General features: G+C 45.0%; 1 protein-coding gene across 2 annotated transcripts; it reads left to right on the top strand.

Annotated features, from left to right (window-relative positions):
• The first annotated feature begins 1826 nt into the window (after nucleotides 1–1826).
• LOC132323775 (regucalcin-like) lies at nucleotides 1827–15231 on the top strand. 2 transcript variants are annotated; one of them, XM_059839410.1, is made up of 7 exons: nucleotides 1827–2076; nucleotides 8482–8650; nucleotides 9102–9284; nucleotides 10520–10735; nucleotides 12182–12313; nucleotides 12925–13079; nucleotides 14789–15231. In XM_059839410.1, exons 2-7 carry the CDS (start codon nucleotides 8485–8487, stop codon nucleotides 14837–14839), a joined length of 903 nt encoding a protein of 300 aa, XP_059695393.1. In that variant the 5' UTR covers nucleotides 1827–2076; nucleotides 8482–8484; the 3' UTR covers nucleotides 14840–15231. The 2 variants fall into 2 exon arrangements, with proteins under 2 accessions (XP_059695393.1, XP_059695394.1); XM_059839411.1 differs by lacking the exon at nucleotides 1827–2076 and adding an exon at nucleotides 5084–5228.
• The last annotated feature ends 737 nt before the right edge of the window (nucleotides 15232–15968 follow it).

The raw sequence follows: 15968 nt of genomic DNA, 5'->3' as shown, positions 1-15968 counted from the left end.
GAGTCAAGAACCTTATCCTTTTCCATCCTTTGAAGATCTTGGCTTGTTCTGGGGACATCCATGATGGAAGGAAAACATTGGGCATCCTTGGCTGTTTGTGCATAAAGCACAACCTGCACATACCTCCTCCAGATCCAACCTCCCCCAGACTACAGAGAGGCAAGGCAGGCCCACTTGCAATTTCTTCACACCACCTGTTGTGAAGGAAAACTTACTGGATTGTGTTTTTGCTTTTAACTTCAGGCCTGTATGTGCTGCAACAACTGTGATGCATCTCAGTTGGATTTCATGCTGCAGAATTTTGCTCTTGGAATGTTACAGGTTCCCATGTTAGTGCACCTCCATCTGCAGGTGGAACTGCTGTGTGTCCCCATCCTGCTGTGTTAGGGTAACCCACCAAGTGACTGCCAAAGTGAGCCTATGGCAGTGCATTTTCTCTCCAGGTAGCTCCAAGAATCAGCAGATAATGGTTTGCCATTTCTGTGGGCTTGTTGCAGCTAGTTTCTGATGGATCATCTTGTATTTACTGTGCCCTCAAGTGTGCAGTGGGTGACTCAGCTGCCCACCAGGGCCTCGGTGTTGCTTTGATCCAAGGGTTCAAAGATTATTTTTTGCACATTACTGTTTCCCCCTCTTAAAATCATGCAGGGATCTGTCTTGGCAGCTGGAAATGAAAGATTTAAGCAGCTCCACTGTAGTGTGGATGAGCATGAGGCAGTGAAGGAAGCTGGGTCTTGTTCTTTGGAGTGTCCACATCCTTCATTTATTTTGTGCTACAAGGCAATCTAAAGGCACAATCTAAAATCTACTCGAGGCACGGTATTGAGAAAGCTTGGGTTGAGGGATGTGGTGAGTGGGGCAAATTTAGGGCTCTGATCTCACTAAAGTCACAAACCTGGTGATACCTGCAGCTCTGGAACCACGCTGTTGGGCTGCTCTGGTTGATCACTAGTGGAGATCCAGAGATGCAGCAGAAAATAAGTGGGCATAAACACAGATAAGGTCCCTCTGCCATTGCTGTGGAGGTTTTGTACCTGTGCTCACCCTCACACCACCTGGCAGCAGGGTGATTGCCAGCGCATCACAAAAAAAACCAAGCCAATCTTTTTTATCTTGTTGCTTCATTAGAAAAGTAAGAGCAATAGCTTGTACAGGCATGAAAAATTGGGTCAAAGATTAGTTTATCAGAGTTGGCTAGGAGGCACCCACGAGACACAGGGAGGAGGACATGGCTGCTGGAGCCCCTCTTCCTCCATGCTGTGCATGGGTGTCACTGAGCAAATGTCTGAATAACATGTTTCTTTGTGCTTTGTGAGTGTGAGAGCAGAGGCAGGTAAAATAAGCTTTTGCAGACATTTTACAAATGAGTGCCACCTCCCCCTTCAGTAAAAGCACCTACTCCTCTTTGCTGCGCAGGTTTTGTGGGCTTCCCATGAGCAGGAAGAGCCAACTCTGCCAGGAGAGTTGCATTTTTAATGCTGCCGAAATGCCCCGGGAGCGCGTCTCAGCGCAGCCTGCAGTGCAGAGGCTGGAGCTGCTTCCTGCGCCCCAGCCTCGAGGAGCCCAAACTGGTGCTGCCGGCGTATTTTCACTCGGGTCCCATGACAGAGTGCTGGGTCTGGCAAACTGGAGCTGAGCCCTTGCCGGTTCCCTCAATTAGGAAGGCTTCCTGACTTTTGTTTAATCCCTTGCTTATTAATGGCGCTCACCTCTTTGATCAAAGATCAGCCCTGATTTCAGTTAGGGTTGAGCAAGAACCCGGTGACAGGAAAGGCTGTATCAGAAGGAGCAGCTGCTGAGCCCTCAAGGGTTTCTTCACCCTCATGACCAAAATCTATAGTCATAGGTGAAGCGCAGTTGTTCCCAACCAAGGTGGAGAAAGCTCTTGTAATCCTTTGCTGGCAAAATAGCTCTGCTGAAATAAAAGCAGGCGGCCCTGACTGCCTGGGGAGCTCCAGTTCTTCCCATCACGAGCACAAGGGAGGGACCAGGCCCTTCCTACAAAAGGGTGAGGCCAGGAAAAGATAAGCTTTGGCTTCACTTTTGGACCGTGCTGTCAAGCGAGATATCGCTGGGGTGAGTAGCTATATTTGTATCTGCCCGGGGTCTTCAATGCCTGTGTCTTTGTTAACTCGGCCTGTTAGAGGGAGGGCTCTTCCTCTGAGAGCTGCAAAGGGGCAAAAACCTTTAAGGGATCAGGACAACCAAATAACAAGCCATGCTGATTTTCTAGAGCAATGAACGATGGGATGGATCCTCAAGGGGAATGAGTGGCACAAGTATATTTTGGAGAGTGATGGGGAAAAAAAAGGAAGCGATGGATTTACTAAATATTTGCAAAGCCACAAGAACAAATTCTGAGCTATTGTCTGAGCACATGCCTGTGGGGAGCAGAAGACAAGTACCACTGTTTAAATACCATGTTATGTGGTGCAATAATGCCTTGGTATTCTCCTGACTACTCTATGTTGATAAAAACTAGGGACTACAAAAAGCAGCGGGTAAGAGTTGCATCAGAGGACACCAAAGCAGTGGGAAAGGAGAGAGGAAGCCACACCAGAAGGAGACAAGTGGTTGGGTGTCAGCCAGGGGTACAGGGGTGCGTGGCTGCCTTTGGCTGACTTCACTAGAAACTTCTGCTTTGCAACCCAGCAACATTAGAAACAAACAAAGTGCGTGGCAAGGCCAGGCTCTTTATGTTGTGGAAACAATTAATAGAAAAGCTGCTGGCTGGCAAATACATGCACCTGCTACTGCAGAGCTGCACCACTCATCAGCAACACCCACAAAACCTTTGAGATGTGTCTCTTCCTAAAGTGACTGACTTCTGGAAAGGCAGATGTGGGATGTTGAAATGGCAGAGTGGGAGATGTGATAATTTTGTGGTGGTAGCCTAGAAGTGGTCGGGGTAGGAATAAGAGATGGTGCAAAATGTGGCAGGGGCATCCCCAGAGCATTTGCAGCCACATGAATAAATTAGAAGGATGTGATTCTGGTATAATTTTCCCAGCTACTGTCCTTACTGTGCCACCAATGATCCAGCATCCAAGCTGCTCACCCAGCAAGCTGCACGTTTGGTGTTTTCATTTGCAGCAAGGTGAATTCTTTGTCCCTCTGCTTCTCTTGGTTTTACGTTGCTGCAGCCTGTGATGGGGAAATCAAGTTACCAGAAGTGAAAAGCTGTGTGGAAAATGTGGTTTTCTCTGCCTCATTTGGTTTTACGTTGCTGCAGCCTGTGATGGGGAAATCAAGTCACCAGAAGTGAAAAGCTGTGTGGAAAATATGGTTTTCTCCTCCAAAATCCATTTAGAGAAAATTCTTTGGGAAATATTTTGCAGAAAACAAGATAACTTATATTTCTCAGGGGTTTTTTTTCAGATGAAAATTAATTTTCAGTGAAAATTATCATAAACCAGAATTTTCCTTTTGAATATGTCTTCCAGCTGAAAATGCTGTGAAAAACATGCATATTGTTCTACTTGAACCCCCCTCCCAAATTAACATCTAGGTTATAAAAAAGAAAGCAGAGAGTAACATAATATTTTTTTTTGAGAGCAAGCAGAGACTGAGGGTTTGTGCAGAGATGAGATGGAGCCAGTGGAGGCCAAGGAAATCTCAGAAGGGTCCTCAAGGCACCCAGAATCACGTTGTCGTAATACAGTGATTTTGGAAGGAGTTTGACTTGGAAATATACCTGGCTTTTTTATATCTCTTTTCCCTAGAAATGTTTCAATTTGTCTATGTCTTAAGGCTGTAATTTTTTAATCTCTGAATGTGGATTGGTGGTGACTATGGTAGGATAATATATCTGTCTTGTCTACTTGCTTATCAGGGAAACGTGTTCATCCTGTGAATCATTTGAACATCAAATTACAAAGCTCATTAAAGTCTTTCATGAATAAAGAAATGCATTGTTCCTGCATGCTGGACTGGGGCCGATTTCTCCCAAGTGGCTTCCACCCTTGCTGAGTGTGGCCCTGTTGTCACTGACATGTTCTATGAAAAATCTTTTCTTTAGGATTTTTTCTTCTCGAGTTGCTGAGAGGTCTCAGGAACAAACTGTAAACAATTCTTATTTGCTGTTGTGGAATGCAACAGGTGGACCTGTGATTGGTCTCATCTAGTTGTTTTTAATTAATGGTCAATCACAGTCTACCTATCTAGACTGTCTTGGTTAGAGACAAGCTTTTGTTATTTATTCTTTTTCTATTTTTAGCTAAGCTTTCTGATGAAATCTTTTTTTCTATTCTTTTAGTATAGTTTCTATTATAATATATATCATAAAATAATAAACCAAGCCTTCTGAACATGGAGTCAACTTTCTCATCTCTTCCCTCATCCTAAGACCCCTGTGAGCATTGTCACATCCTGTCAACAAAACTCTGGTGGTCGCTCTGGCTCACTGCCCAGCTTGGTCCCTGTCCCCATGGCAAGCCTGCCTTGTCCCCACCTTGCTGGCCCTGCCATCACCTACCTCTGCTGAGCAGGGCTGGTGGGAGAAGGCACTTGGCATCTTCCACCTTGGCCTCCCGCAGACCAAACAACAAAAGGCAAATGCCAAAGAACGAAGAAAATAAAAGCTGGCAAGACATGGCCATCCTGCAGCAACCGTGGCAGTTGCTGAGACTGGCTGGTAAAAGTCCTGCCTTGTGTGTGCTACAGGCAGAAGCTTGGAGCTTTTTGCCAAAGTGGGATCAGGCTTTGCATGCTCGAGGTGAGGAGCCCTGTGACTTCGCACACAAGAAGGTTGTGGCACAGCTGGGAGCAGCAGCCAAGTCTTAAAGATGATAATAAGCCTTAATTGCAACAATATTTTTTTCCCTTATCAGAATACTACAAAACCCTCCCTTGCATCTTTCATTAACCTTCCCTTTTCAGCACCCTAAATTTTGGAAGACTGAGCTAGCCCTCGGGGCAACTGAATGGTGCAACGCCTCAGTTTCCCTCTCACACTCTCCTGACATGAGAAAAATACTGAGCAAGGATTTTTCTCTATCACATGTCCTGCTGCTGGCACTGCAAACCAGACCATTCAGAAAGGCTTTGGTCCCTGCCTCATCATTCATGTGACTGCTGACTGAATACAAAATGTAAAGGGTTACCTGCTCCATGCAGATAACATCAACTGGTGCACATTTTTAACCGTCGCTGAAAACAGCAGCCAGTTTCATTGGACCAGTGCTGGAAAAGAGTCACCAAGCCAGGGCTTGCAATATTTTCCTCAGCAGGTGCGTTGGTGTGATGAACTGCAGAGTTTCGCATAGGTGTCCTCCAGCTTGGTAAAGATATTCAGCTGTTTGACTGAGGGGAAAAGGGTTCTTAAAATTCTCTGGTTTGTGCAGATGGTTGCTTGACTGTACATTAGAAGTTTTAGCTGTCTGCCTGCTTATTTGAAGGTTCAGTTTGACATTAAAAATGAAATTATGTGTGTTTACATGGGAGGGAGAGAGGGAAGGAAACAGCAAAAACACTTTTAAGGCCAGTCATTTATTTGTATTTTAACTGTATCTTTTTAGGGGTACTGAAATGACCAACTTTTGTGCAGATTATTTGAAAAGGGATGTGGACAGAATGGGTCTAGAAAGGCTATTTTCGAATGGCTGCCAGAGAAGGTTTAGTTTCTAGAGCAGACAGGATGTTTTTACATTCATTTTTTATTCCTAACAGGAAAATTTTCTTATGGTCTCCAAGTTCTGTTAACTTTTACCAGTTAAACAGTTTAACAGTTTAACTTGGAAAATGTTTCAGTGACACCTGTCCATCCCTTGTGCATGAGTACAGGAGGCTGCAAAGCCAACAAAATGTTGGAAAGAGGATATAGGCAGGGTGAATGTGATGATTTTTTCTGCAGGATTTTGCTTTGGGAGAATACAGAAGTATTTGGTGATTTTGCTTGGAATTTCTCATCTTTCCTTGCATGCTCCTCCCTGATGGGTCAGTGCTGTACCAAGCAGGGTGCAAGGTGCCACAGATAGAGGTGCCCAGGCGGCAGGATTCTTGGGGACTGATTATATTAGGATATTTGGAACCAGGTTTTTGGAGTCATTTCCTCATTTTTCCCTCTGATATGCTGTATTTGGTGAAATGTTACTGCTGCATAGTTCCAGGGGGTGTCGGCAGGGAGGGCATGGCAGGAAATGAGCAGAGCACCGAGCAGAGGAGGGACAGGGACTGGATAGAACCAGGGCTGAGTCCCTCACAGCTTGTGGGGACTCTTTTGGAGGGTAATGCTGCCACTGAGGGTTGGATGGTCCTTCCTGTTAAAGGCCTCCATTTTCAGCTGCTTGTAAAAATTAGTGAAACCTCAGCTAGCAAAACACAGACCTTCCCTTCTAATTGCTCTCTTCTTAAAAACAGGGAGGGGTGAGGATGATTTGAGCCACAATATTCACCAGTATGGAAACCTCCACAGCTGGAGTGACACACAGGAGTTATTTCTTTGGCAGAGGGGAAGGATGCTGTGGCTGAATGTGCAGTCAGATGTGCACTGAGGGTCCATGGGACAGGCAAGTCTCTGCAGCATCGCTGGGGGAACAGGAGAGGGGGAAGCAGGCAGCTGGTGCAGGCAGGATGGTTTCTCCCCTGCCTATGCCTTGTGAAACAGCTGGCAATGGTGTGAGTGTGTACTCCTCATGTGGCATGTGGGATGGGTCTGTGAATCAGTATTTCACCACGGCTTATCTGCCAGGCCCCTGTTTTGGTGTTGCAGGAGTTGAACATGGGGCATGTAAATGAAACAGGAGCTGGTGGGAAAAGAAAGGTTTAATAAGGCTCAGTTGGGTCAATGAAACAGCTGACAAGACAAATACACCCTGGCTGCTGCAGATCTGGAGCCTTTCTGCCTCTGCAGGAACCGTGCTGCTGCCGAACTCTTGTTTTCCCACTGGGGTGAGAACAGCTCCGTGCTTCCCAGACCACGATGCAATAAAGTCAGCATTGTGTCTCCAAGCCTCGGGTCCCACATATGGCAGCCACATGACACAAAGCTTTAACCCACAAGAAACTCACTCCTCCAGCTCAAGCGGTGTATAACAGGTTTCTGGAGGTTAAAACTTGGCATCTTGCTGTGTATCTTCATTTATGCTTTAGATGCTATTTTCCTGTGTGGAGCAGCTTGCTGCCCAGCCTCTTGTGGCCAGTGTATTTGGGTAGGGAGAAGTAAATTTTTGATAGATGGGTTTTTTGAAACTTACCTTGGTGGTGTGACTCATTACAGAAAGATCCAATGTCCCTCAGTCCTGGCATTTCCACTCACAGTGATTGACTGGCTCTTCCCACGTATTTTGAAGTGCATTAATGCTAATTAATTATTTGTACACCTTGTCGCCAGCTCACCTGCTAGGAAACAATACCCACTTGTAGACAGTAATCCCTAGGATTGATGTTATGTCAGGGATTGGCTGCCTCCCAAGAATTATCTCCCAATCTGTGGAAAAAATGTGCTGAGGCCAGTGGGTGCAGCAGTGGAGGCTGCTCCGTTGAGTGACTGAGGCAGTGAGTGGGCCTCTTTCTTTTGTAAGAGCTCAGTGTGGAGGTTGTTGTCACCTCCCACCCCACAGCAAGGTCAGGGAAGGGACAGGATCTGTGTTTTAGAGGACATCAGTGAGTACTGGACACAAAACTGATGGGTTGTGCACCATGTGTGGGGGTCAGCCAGCGGTGGCCGATTGACCGATGTCCCTGCAAGCACCCTGCTGCAATGGGGACAGGGTAGCCAGAGCATAAACAACTTCTGGCAGAAGCAGGCATATGGAATGGGAGCTCCACTGGTGGCTTTGGCCCCCCAAGCAGCAATTGGGGTAATTGCACCCCACAGCTTGGCATTGGGTGAAATTTGGAGTGTGCAACAAGGGTTGGAGATGAAGCTGGGGCACTGGGGGGGCTGATGAAGATGAAATGCTTAGAGGGAAAACAAAGCAGTGGAATTTCAAAGGCAGGAGCCTTCCTCAGTATTTGCATATTCTTACTCACTTGGTGTGGGAACAGGCATTTGTTGTGCAGCGGCCTCTGTGGCAAAGTGGAGTGGGTGCTGTGGGTGTGTAAATGTCTTCCTGGGGAGGAAATTAATTCACTTGTGTTTGTAGGGCAGAGCCTTGATTTTCCACAAAGAGATTGATCCAGCATTCATTGGTGCTGCTGCCTTCTGGTCCCTCCCTGTGGTCAGGGGGACCCTTAGGATCACGGATCCCCTGGCAGCAGCTTGGTTCCAGCTTAGAGCCACAGCCCCAGCACTCCTGTGCCTGGAGACAGGTGCCTCATCAGCAGTTGTGGTTTGGGAAAGTTTTGGTGAGGAGAAGCTTTGGCACCTCAAGCTCAGTTCCAGCCACGAGGCCGTGGAAATGTCATAAGAACCTCCTAAATTACTTTGTCATGTGGGATTTGGAGTGCTTTGTTATTTACAATCTCTGCTTTTCAATATTGTAGGCATGAAAAAATTCACATGAGAGCTTTTAATTACATCCATTATTAACTTCCCCTCAGACCATGTCTTCCTCCATCAAAATTGAGTCTGTTGTGAAGGAGAAGAACCGCATGGGAGAGTGCCCAGTCTGGGAAGAAAGGGAGAATGCCCTTGTCTACGTGGACATCAACTCACAGAAAGTTTGCCGCTGGAGCCCAGTCACCAATGAGGTGCAGAGCGTGTCCGTGGGTAAGAGTCCACACTCACTACTTCATCCTCTGGGACTCTGTCTGTCCCATCCACCCTTCCTGCTAGGGGTCCTGCAGGTTGGTGGTCTCTCTTACTTTCCATGGGACCACACTCCCTGTCTCCCCACAATGTATTGCTGAGCACAGCGTGGCCTAAGCCAGCCAAGTAGAGTGCACATGTTGCCCCGATAAGCCTAAATGGGAATGCATGTTTCATCTGGGACCTGCAGAGGGAAAGGTACAGTCCTGAAAGCTGTGCCCTCCTAGAAGGTGGAAAAATCCATGGAACATGGAGCCAGTGAGATGTGCTAGCAATCACAGGGGAGAAGGATCTTAGCAGCAGCTCAGCCTTTCCTGGCCAGGGATGTCCCAGTCAAGCCCAGATGCCCTCGGTGAGGGCCGAGTGATGGCCCCAGAGATACCCTGCATCTTCTGCTCTCTCTCACCCACAGATGCCCGTGTCAGCTCAGTGGCTCTGCGGCAGTGTGGGGGCTATGTCATCACCCTGGGGACCCGGTTTGCCTTCCTGGACTGGGACACCCAGGCAGTCACCACCATCCTCGAGCTCGAGCAGGATAAACCCAACAACAGGTTCAATGATGGGAAAGTGGATCCAAAGGGAAGGTTTTTTGCTGGTAAGTTCCTGGCAGAAATTTCCCCTGGAGCAAAGGGAAACTAATGATAGTGTATTTTATATAAGGCATTTTTATTTATTCCCTGTCTTGTGAATGCTCTGCTTGGTTACTGCCCAGTGGAGGAGGAAAGGAACTCTACATCTTCTGACCTAGATGAGGACAGATGCTGTTGACATGGGCCATCTGACAGGAAGGCTCTCCTACTTGGCGGAAGGTGTTTTTCAAACAAGTGCCTTCATGGAAAAGCCAATGAAGGGCTCATGTAGGTGGGATTTTTTCTGGAGATGTAGAGAAGGATGTAGCTTCTAGAGCAGAACATGAGCTGCAGCTTGTACCCGTTATGTGCAGCCTCTCTTGGTTAGCTTGTGAAAAACAAGGAGAGGAGGGAGATGCTCAGCCTCCTGAAGGCAAGAAGGAGGTTTAAGTTGTACATTTTGTGAAAGGTCTTCAACCTTCAACCAAGGTGGTCAGGCGCTGGAACAAGCTCCCCAGGGAAGTGGTCATGGCACGAAGCCCAACAGAGTTCAAGAATTGTTTGAGCAATGCTCTCAGGCACATGGTGTGCACCTGTATTTTAATGGTCACAGCCCATTTAAATTATCAAAGTAGCCTACAAAGAGCAACAACAAAACAGTATGATTGATGCCTGCCTGCATCTCAGCTTTTGCTGTGAGCAAAAACTCAACCTTCTGGCATGTCCTGGTGGTCCTTTGGGTCTTTGATGTCTATGACTTAAACCTCATGGCAATGCAGAAACACCCTTTCATTGGCCAGGATCTGCTCTGTGGGAGGCAGCTGCCCCGATCTGCTCCTTTTGCTCTTTCTCATCAATCTGACAGAACCTATTAGTCCCTTTCACCATAGGATTGCAGCATTGTAGAATCATAGAATGGTTTGGGTTGGAAGGGACCCTTAAGACCTTGTAGTTCCAACCTCCCTGCTGTGGGCAGAGACACCTTCCACTAGATCAGGTGGCTCAAAGCTCCATCCAGCCTGGCCCTGAACACTTCCAAGCATGGGGCATCCACAGCTTCTCTTGGCAACCCGTTCCTGTGCCTCACTACCCTCAGAGCAAAGAATTTCTTCCGACAAATATTTTCGTTTTAGGAAGAAAAGAAAAAAAATCACAGCCTGTGGTTCTCCCTAGGACCTCTTGGTAACACTTAGAGGAGGTTTTTGATCAAACCTTAGGAACAAGCTTCTACTTTCTAACCAGTGCTCCACTTCTGTTTCAGGCACGATGGCTGAAGAGACAGCGCCAGGAGTCCGAGCGAGGCGGCAAGGAGCTCTCTATACCCTCTTCCCCGACCATTCAGTAATAAAACAGCTGGACCAGTTGGACATCTCCAATGGTCTGGATTGGTCCCTGGACCACAGGACCTTCTTCCACATCGACAGCCTGTCATACGCTGTCCATGCCTTCAGCTATGATGTGCACACTGGGAAGATTGGTACACATGCTTTTAAATTTGGTGACAAGTTTACCTGGTCTGCAGCAAGACCTGGGCCTGTGAGATGTAGGGATTTATTTGACAGATCTCTAATCTTCTGGTTACAACTTGTCAGCTGGCTGACTGTGATGTTCCTCAAATTTGGTTACTCACCAGGTGTATTTGGTGAACAAATTTTTGACAGTCTTTCAGCTTTCATCTGGAGAGATGGCTCATACTTAGAGCTGTTCAAGGAGTTGCAGGGAGGAAGCCATTTACACTGCAGGATGAGGAAGAGCTTTTAGGATGGTATTTATTCTTGAGTGCCATCTACTGGAATTCCTTTGATTGCACTAGCTCCATAAATACAAGTGGAGAACAGGCATGTATGTATTTCTCAGAAAGGTATTTGCAGGATCAAGCTGTCATTGTGACAGAGTTTTCCCAACCAAATTTCTGAAATTAAGATGTTTTCAAATTTAACTTAAATTCATTTTATGGATAAACACTTTTTATTGTATCTGCAAGGAAGTAAATTAAGATGTAAGCAAAATGGATCTAACCTAATTTCAAAACTCTTGGAAATATCTTTATGCTGTATCAGCCTGATATACTCCACAGGAATTTAAATGGCTGAACTGCCTTTGTACTTTAAAGAGAGCAGACTTTGGGTAATCACAGATGAAAATCACACAAAGTAATTGCATTCACTCAGATTTCATTTTCTTGAGAACATCTCTTTCCACAGATTTTAGGATATAAGATTTCAAGAGAGGATATAATGCAATATTTCCCCCTGCAAATATAAAAAAGTAATATGTTTGAGCTTCCTAGGCTTGGCTTTATGTTCACAGCTGTCTATTCTTGGGTACTGTAATGACCAGAAGGTGCTGGGTGGGTCAGAGCAGGTGATCATAACCCATGGGCCCTCCTCCATGAACCTGACTGCTCACCCACATATCTGCACTGCATCCCTGACCATGAGTTGGTGCTCAGGTTTAATCAAAACTGGTTGCTTGGTTGGCCATTAAAAAGTAAAGTTTTTGATCTTTAGCTAGGAGAGATTTGTTATCACCAATGTTTAATTAACCAGGCGATTATTTATGTGACATGACCAATAAAGGTCCAAGAAAAGATACTGCACTTGCAGCAGTTGTGTTGTGGCAGGCAGCAGGTGGGTTAACAAGAGAGATGGGGCATTTTGTTCTCTTCTCTTGGTAAAATAACAGGAACACTAATTTGGTACAATCCCAGACTGAAATGGCTGTGCTGGGGACTTGTCTCTGCCAGGCTGAATTAGGCTTTTAACACATCTGCAGAATGCAGGTGTGATGTGCACTTTGCAGCATGTCTTTCTCACAGAAAATGCACGTAGCTGTTTGCAAGGGCATGGAAGAGGTTAGACTGGGATCTGATACAGAATGGGTAGCAGCCCACATAACATCAGCTTTGTAACTCTTCCTGCAGCCTGCCCCAAGCTTTTGTACCATCTGGAAAAGGAGGAGCAAATGCCTGACGGGATGTGCATAGATGCAGAAGGGAAGCTCTGGGTGGCCTGTATTGATGGCGGCAGAGTCATTCGCATCGACCCAGAGACAGGTAAGGCCTCCACCAGTTTGTGCATATAAATGTGAGGGGAATGGCAGCAGGAGGAATGGTTTGAAGGGGAGACAAGGTGAAAAGTATTGCCCATTTCTGCCCCATGGGTTGCCAAGAGCATCGCTGGCTCAGGCTCTGATCATGTAAAGAGTGCAGCTCCCTGTGCTGCCTCCAGTGTCAGGTACCCCTGCTCCCATCGTTGGCTAATGAACTGCATACTCTTCTTAATAATATCACTATCAAAAAACCCCCACAAAATGCTGCATATGAAATTTCTCAGTGTTGAAATGTTTAACTGGAAAATGCTTTAAGGAGCAGCATCCATCCCAAGCCAGATGTCCCTGCCCTTCCTGACCTCACACACAGTGCTGCTTTGTTTTGAGGAAAGGAAATGAAGCCTCGCAGATGCGGGGGAAGAGCCTGAAAAATAGTTAGAGATGAGGCAGATGAAATAACTTGATTTCCCCACAAACTGTCCTTTAGGAAGTGGTCTCTGTCTGAAGGGGAGGTGCCTTCTGAGTAAATGTCACATCTGTGCCATGTGTACTAACTGTATATTCATAATAACATGCTTCCTAAAAAATGAACAAACAATTGCACATTTTTCCCAGGAAAAAGAATCCAAACTGTGAGGCTGCCTACTCCAAGGATCACCTCTTGCTGCTTTGGTGGAAAAGACTACTCAGAAATGTATGTGACTTCTGCATATGATGGGCTGGATGAGGCCACCTTAGCCAAGGAACCTCATGCGGGAGAGATTTTCAAGGTGAGCAGATTTTATTTCTTTCTGTACATCAGACCTGCCAAGCCTCATGTTCTGGGAGTGAGGTGGCCCCAGCTGCCCTTGCTCATCCCACTCACCTTATGAGCTGCTCCAGGTGCATAGCTTGTCCCCCAGCCAGGCCCAGCTGCTTTTGCAGAGCTGCTCATGCACTTGGAAGGAAGATTTGGAGAAATTGCAAGTTATAGTGTTGATATCTGGGTTGGCCAAAGTTGGCTGGTCAGGACCTGAAGGCAGTGAGTGGGTATGGATCTGCCATATGGATAGCGTGCTCTGTACACACTGCAAGGAATTGCTTTTATCACTGCTTTTATCTCTTACTAGAATTTAATCACTTTTGCAAATTTCATTCGCTTACTTCTCAGTTTTCAATTGTGACAGGAAATCTAAATGCTTACAGAACATACTTCTCCTTTAAATCTACCAGGGCAAAATTTTGCATCTCAGTTGGAAAACTTTTAGGATTTTTTTTGTCTGTTAAAAATTGTGAGGATTTGAAGGAATTTTGAATGAGTTAGAAATGGGCTTTCTGAGTTGTTTTAAATGATGTGATTTATTTTTTTAATCTTCTATATAGGTAGGAATGGTGAGTTTGGCTCACATCTTCACCACATGGTTTAAAAGGTCACAAGACTTTTAGTTGTAAGATGTTCTAAAGATTTATTGACTAATAAAACACTGTTAACAAGGATATTTATGTTTTGATTTAATCTTTAAATATTTCATCTTATGGATTCATGTTACAGAGTAAGCTTTCTTAGCTAATCATGTTTTGATATATAAATCTATAATACTGTACTCCAAAACTCTAAACTTTCCTCTACTTAGCTTAATGTGTCTCTACTTTAAAATATAAATCTACATTCTCGCTTCTAGCACTTAATCTTGGAAACCTTTTCTAAGCTCTCAAATAAACTTCTGTATTTAATTCTAAGCTTTGGCTTACAGGCCTAAAGTTCTGAGAATTCCCTACATTCCAGATTCCAACAAAAAATGATTGCTCCTTTTTAAAAAAACATTTTTGTCTGGGGCACTTGAATCTGAAACTTGTTTCTCTCTTCATTTTTTTTTTTCACTCCATTAGCAAAAAGCATATCAGGAGAATAAAATGCAGTTCTTACTCAGCAATTGCCATCAACCCAGACCAAACTCTTTTATCAGTTTGGCCACAGGATGAAGACATGTTTCAGGAGGGATGGAGATCTATTCTGGGAGCTGGGACACTTCTGTTGAAAGCAGTGCTTAGAGCAGCATCTCATGGCTGAGAACTGATATATTCAAGCTTCACAGTTTAGAAGCCCATAGGAGGATTAAATAAACATCTTTTTTGGTTTTGTTCTTGAGTTCTCCAGTTCCACAAGGGAATTGGTGTTTTCCAAACTCACATTTGTCTTGCATGGGCAAAGCATGTTAAAAATTACTATTAATTGTTTTGAAGATAAGGACTACATGCAAGGGCCAATGATAACATTTAAATTATTGAGTAGTGCTTGATAATCTTAGTGATCTTAAAGAGTTTGGAAGAACTGCAAGTAATGACTCCTTTTGGGCTCCTCTTGAAGCAGGGGACCCTCCACATAGTAGACTGTTGCTATGGCATTTGTTCTACAATGTTTGAATGTTTTCATTATACGCAGTCGGAGATTTATCTATTTCCTTTCTTTTATCTTTTAATTTTTAATTTTTTTTAACAGATAACAGGCCTGGGTGTGAAAGGGATCCCACAGAATTTCTATGCTGCTTGAGCCTTGACATTAAAGAGCAAAGAAGAAATGCTTCCATCTTGTAGTAAATCTGGCTGGAAGAAGTCAAATGAACTGCAGAATTTATTCGTGTGAAGATTTCTAAGCCCACATTTGTGAGTGTGTTTGTTTGGAGTTGAAGATATTTCTTCTTCTGTGGGCCTGTGGCTTGATGCAGTAGGTTAGAGAGGTAAAGTTAATCTGTGTTACACCTTGGTAGCTTTTGTGACTTTCCATAAACCTTTAAATGCTCAAGCGTAGCTTCGCTGAACTTTCTGATGACCAGCTCTGGGTTTTCAAGTCTGTGCAATTCCCAAAGCAGAATCTGACTCCTCATGTTACAGTGATGCACCAGCAACCATATGGCAGATTTTAATAAACATTTTAAAGAGTGATGTCTTGAACTGGACTGTTCCTCTGCTGCAGGATTTCCCTGAGGTTGCTTTTGTTGTTTCTTTTTTTCTTTTTTTCCCTTTAATGATCAGACCTATTTGTAGTATCCATTTTTACATCCTCATTAGCCTTTTTCCAGGCTGTCCTGTCTTTAGGACACCACTTAGGCTGCTGAAAATAAACTACCCAACTCTATTTAAAGAAATGCTTACAGATGTTTTTTCCTCCGTATTCAGATGTTACCTTGAAAGCACTGACTGACCACACACAGTCAGTGCACACACAGGCTGTGAGTCACCAGGACAGCCTGGAATACCAAACATGGGTGCTTGGTGGAGTTGTCCTTTCAGGAGTATTATTTATACACACACACACACACACACACACAGAGAGAGACACAGACACAGACACAGACACACACACAAACTTCCCTTTGCTTTATAGCCTTAATGTACCCACGGCCTCACCGTTTTGCTCCCCTTTCTTCTCGTGCTCATCCATTCCCATTTCAAGTATTTTCCCCCTTTTTCCCTTTAGATCCTCCCCTCCTTTCTCCTCCAGAAAGCACAACATCAAGGTGTGTTTTTAGAGGCTGTTTAAATAATGACCCAGCTCTACCCTGGACCTACTGAACCATAGTGATCCTTTCAGGATTTCAGAAAGCTGGAGACCTGCAGACACACAGTGAAACCAAGCCTTTGCATTCAGTTTGCTATCTTTTTGCTGCCTGGAAAGCGAC

Source organism: Haemorhous mexicanus, chromosome 2 (assembly GCF_027477595.1).
Source record: "Haemorhous mexicanus isolate bHaeMex1 chromosome 2, bHaeMex1.pri, whole genome shotgun sequence".
Taxonomy (NCBI): domain Eukaryota; kingdom Metazoa; phylum Chordata; class Aves; order Passeriformes; family Fringillidae; genus Haemorhous; species Haemorhous mexicanus.
This window is presented reverse-complemented; position numbering and strand designations above follow the sequence as displayed.

Bases quoted from the DNA above. Each gene is read 5' to 3' on its own strand.
- LOC132323775 (XM_059839410.1), top strand. From the start codon at position 8,485: ATGTCTTCCTCCATCAAAATTGAGTCTGTTGTGAAGGAGAAGAACCGC. The intron at 8,651-9,101 runs GTAAGAGTCCAC...TCTCACCCACAG, and splicing joins GGTGCAGAGCGTGTCCGTGG to ATGCCCGTGTCAGCTCAGTG. The intron at 12,314-12,924 runs GTAAGGCCTCCA...CATTTTTCCCAG, and splicing joins TCGCATCGACCCAGAGACAG to GAAAAAGAATCCAAACTGTG.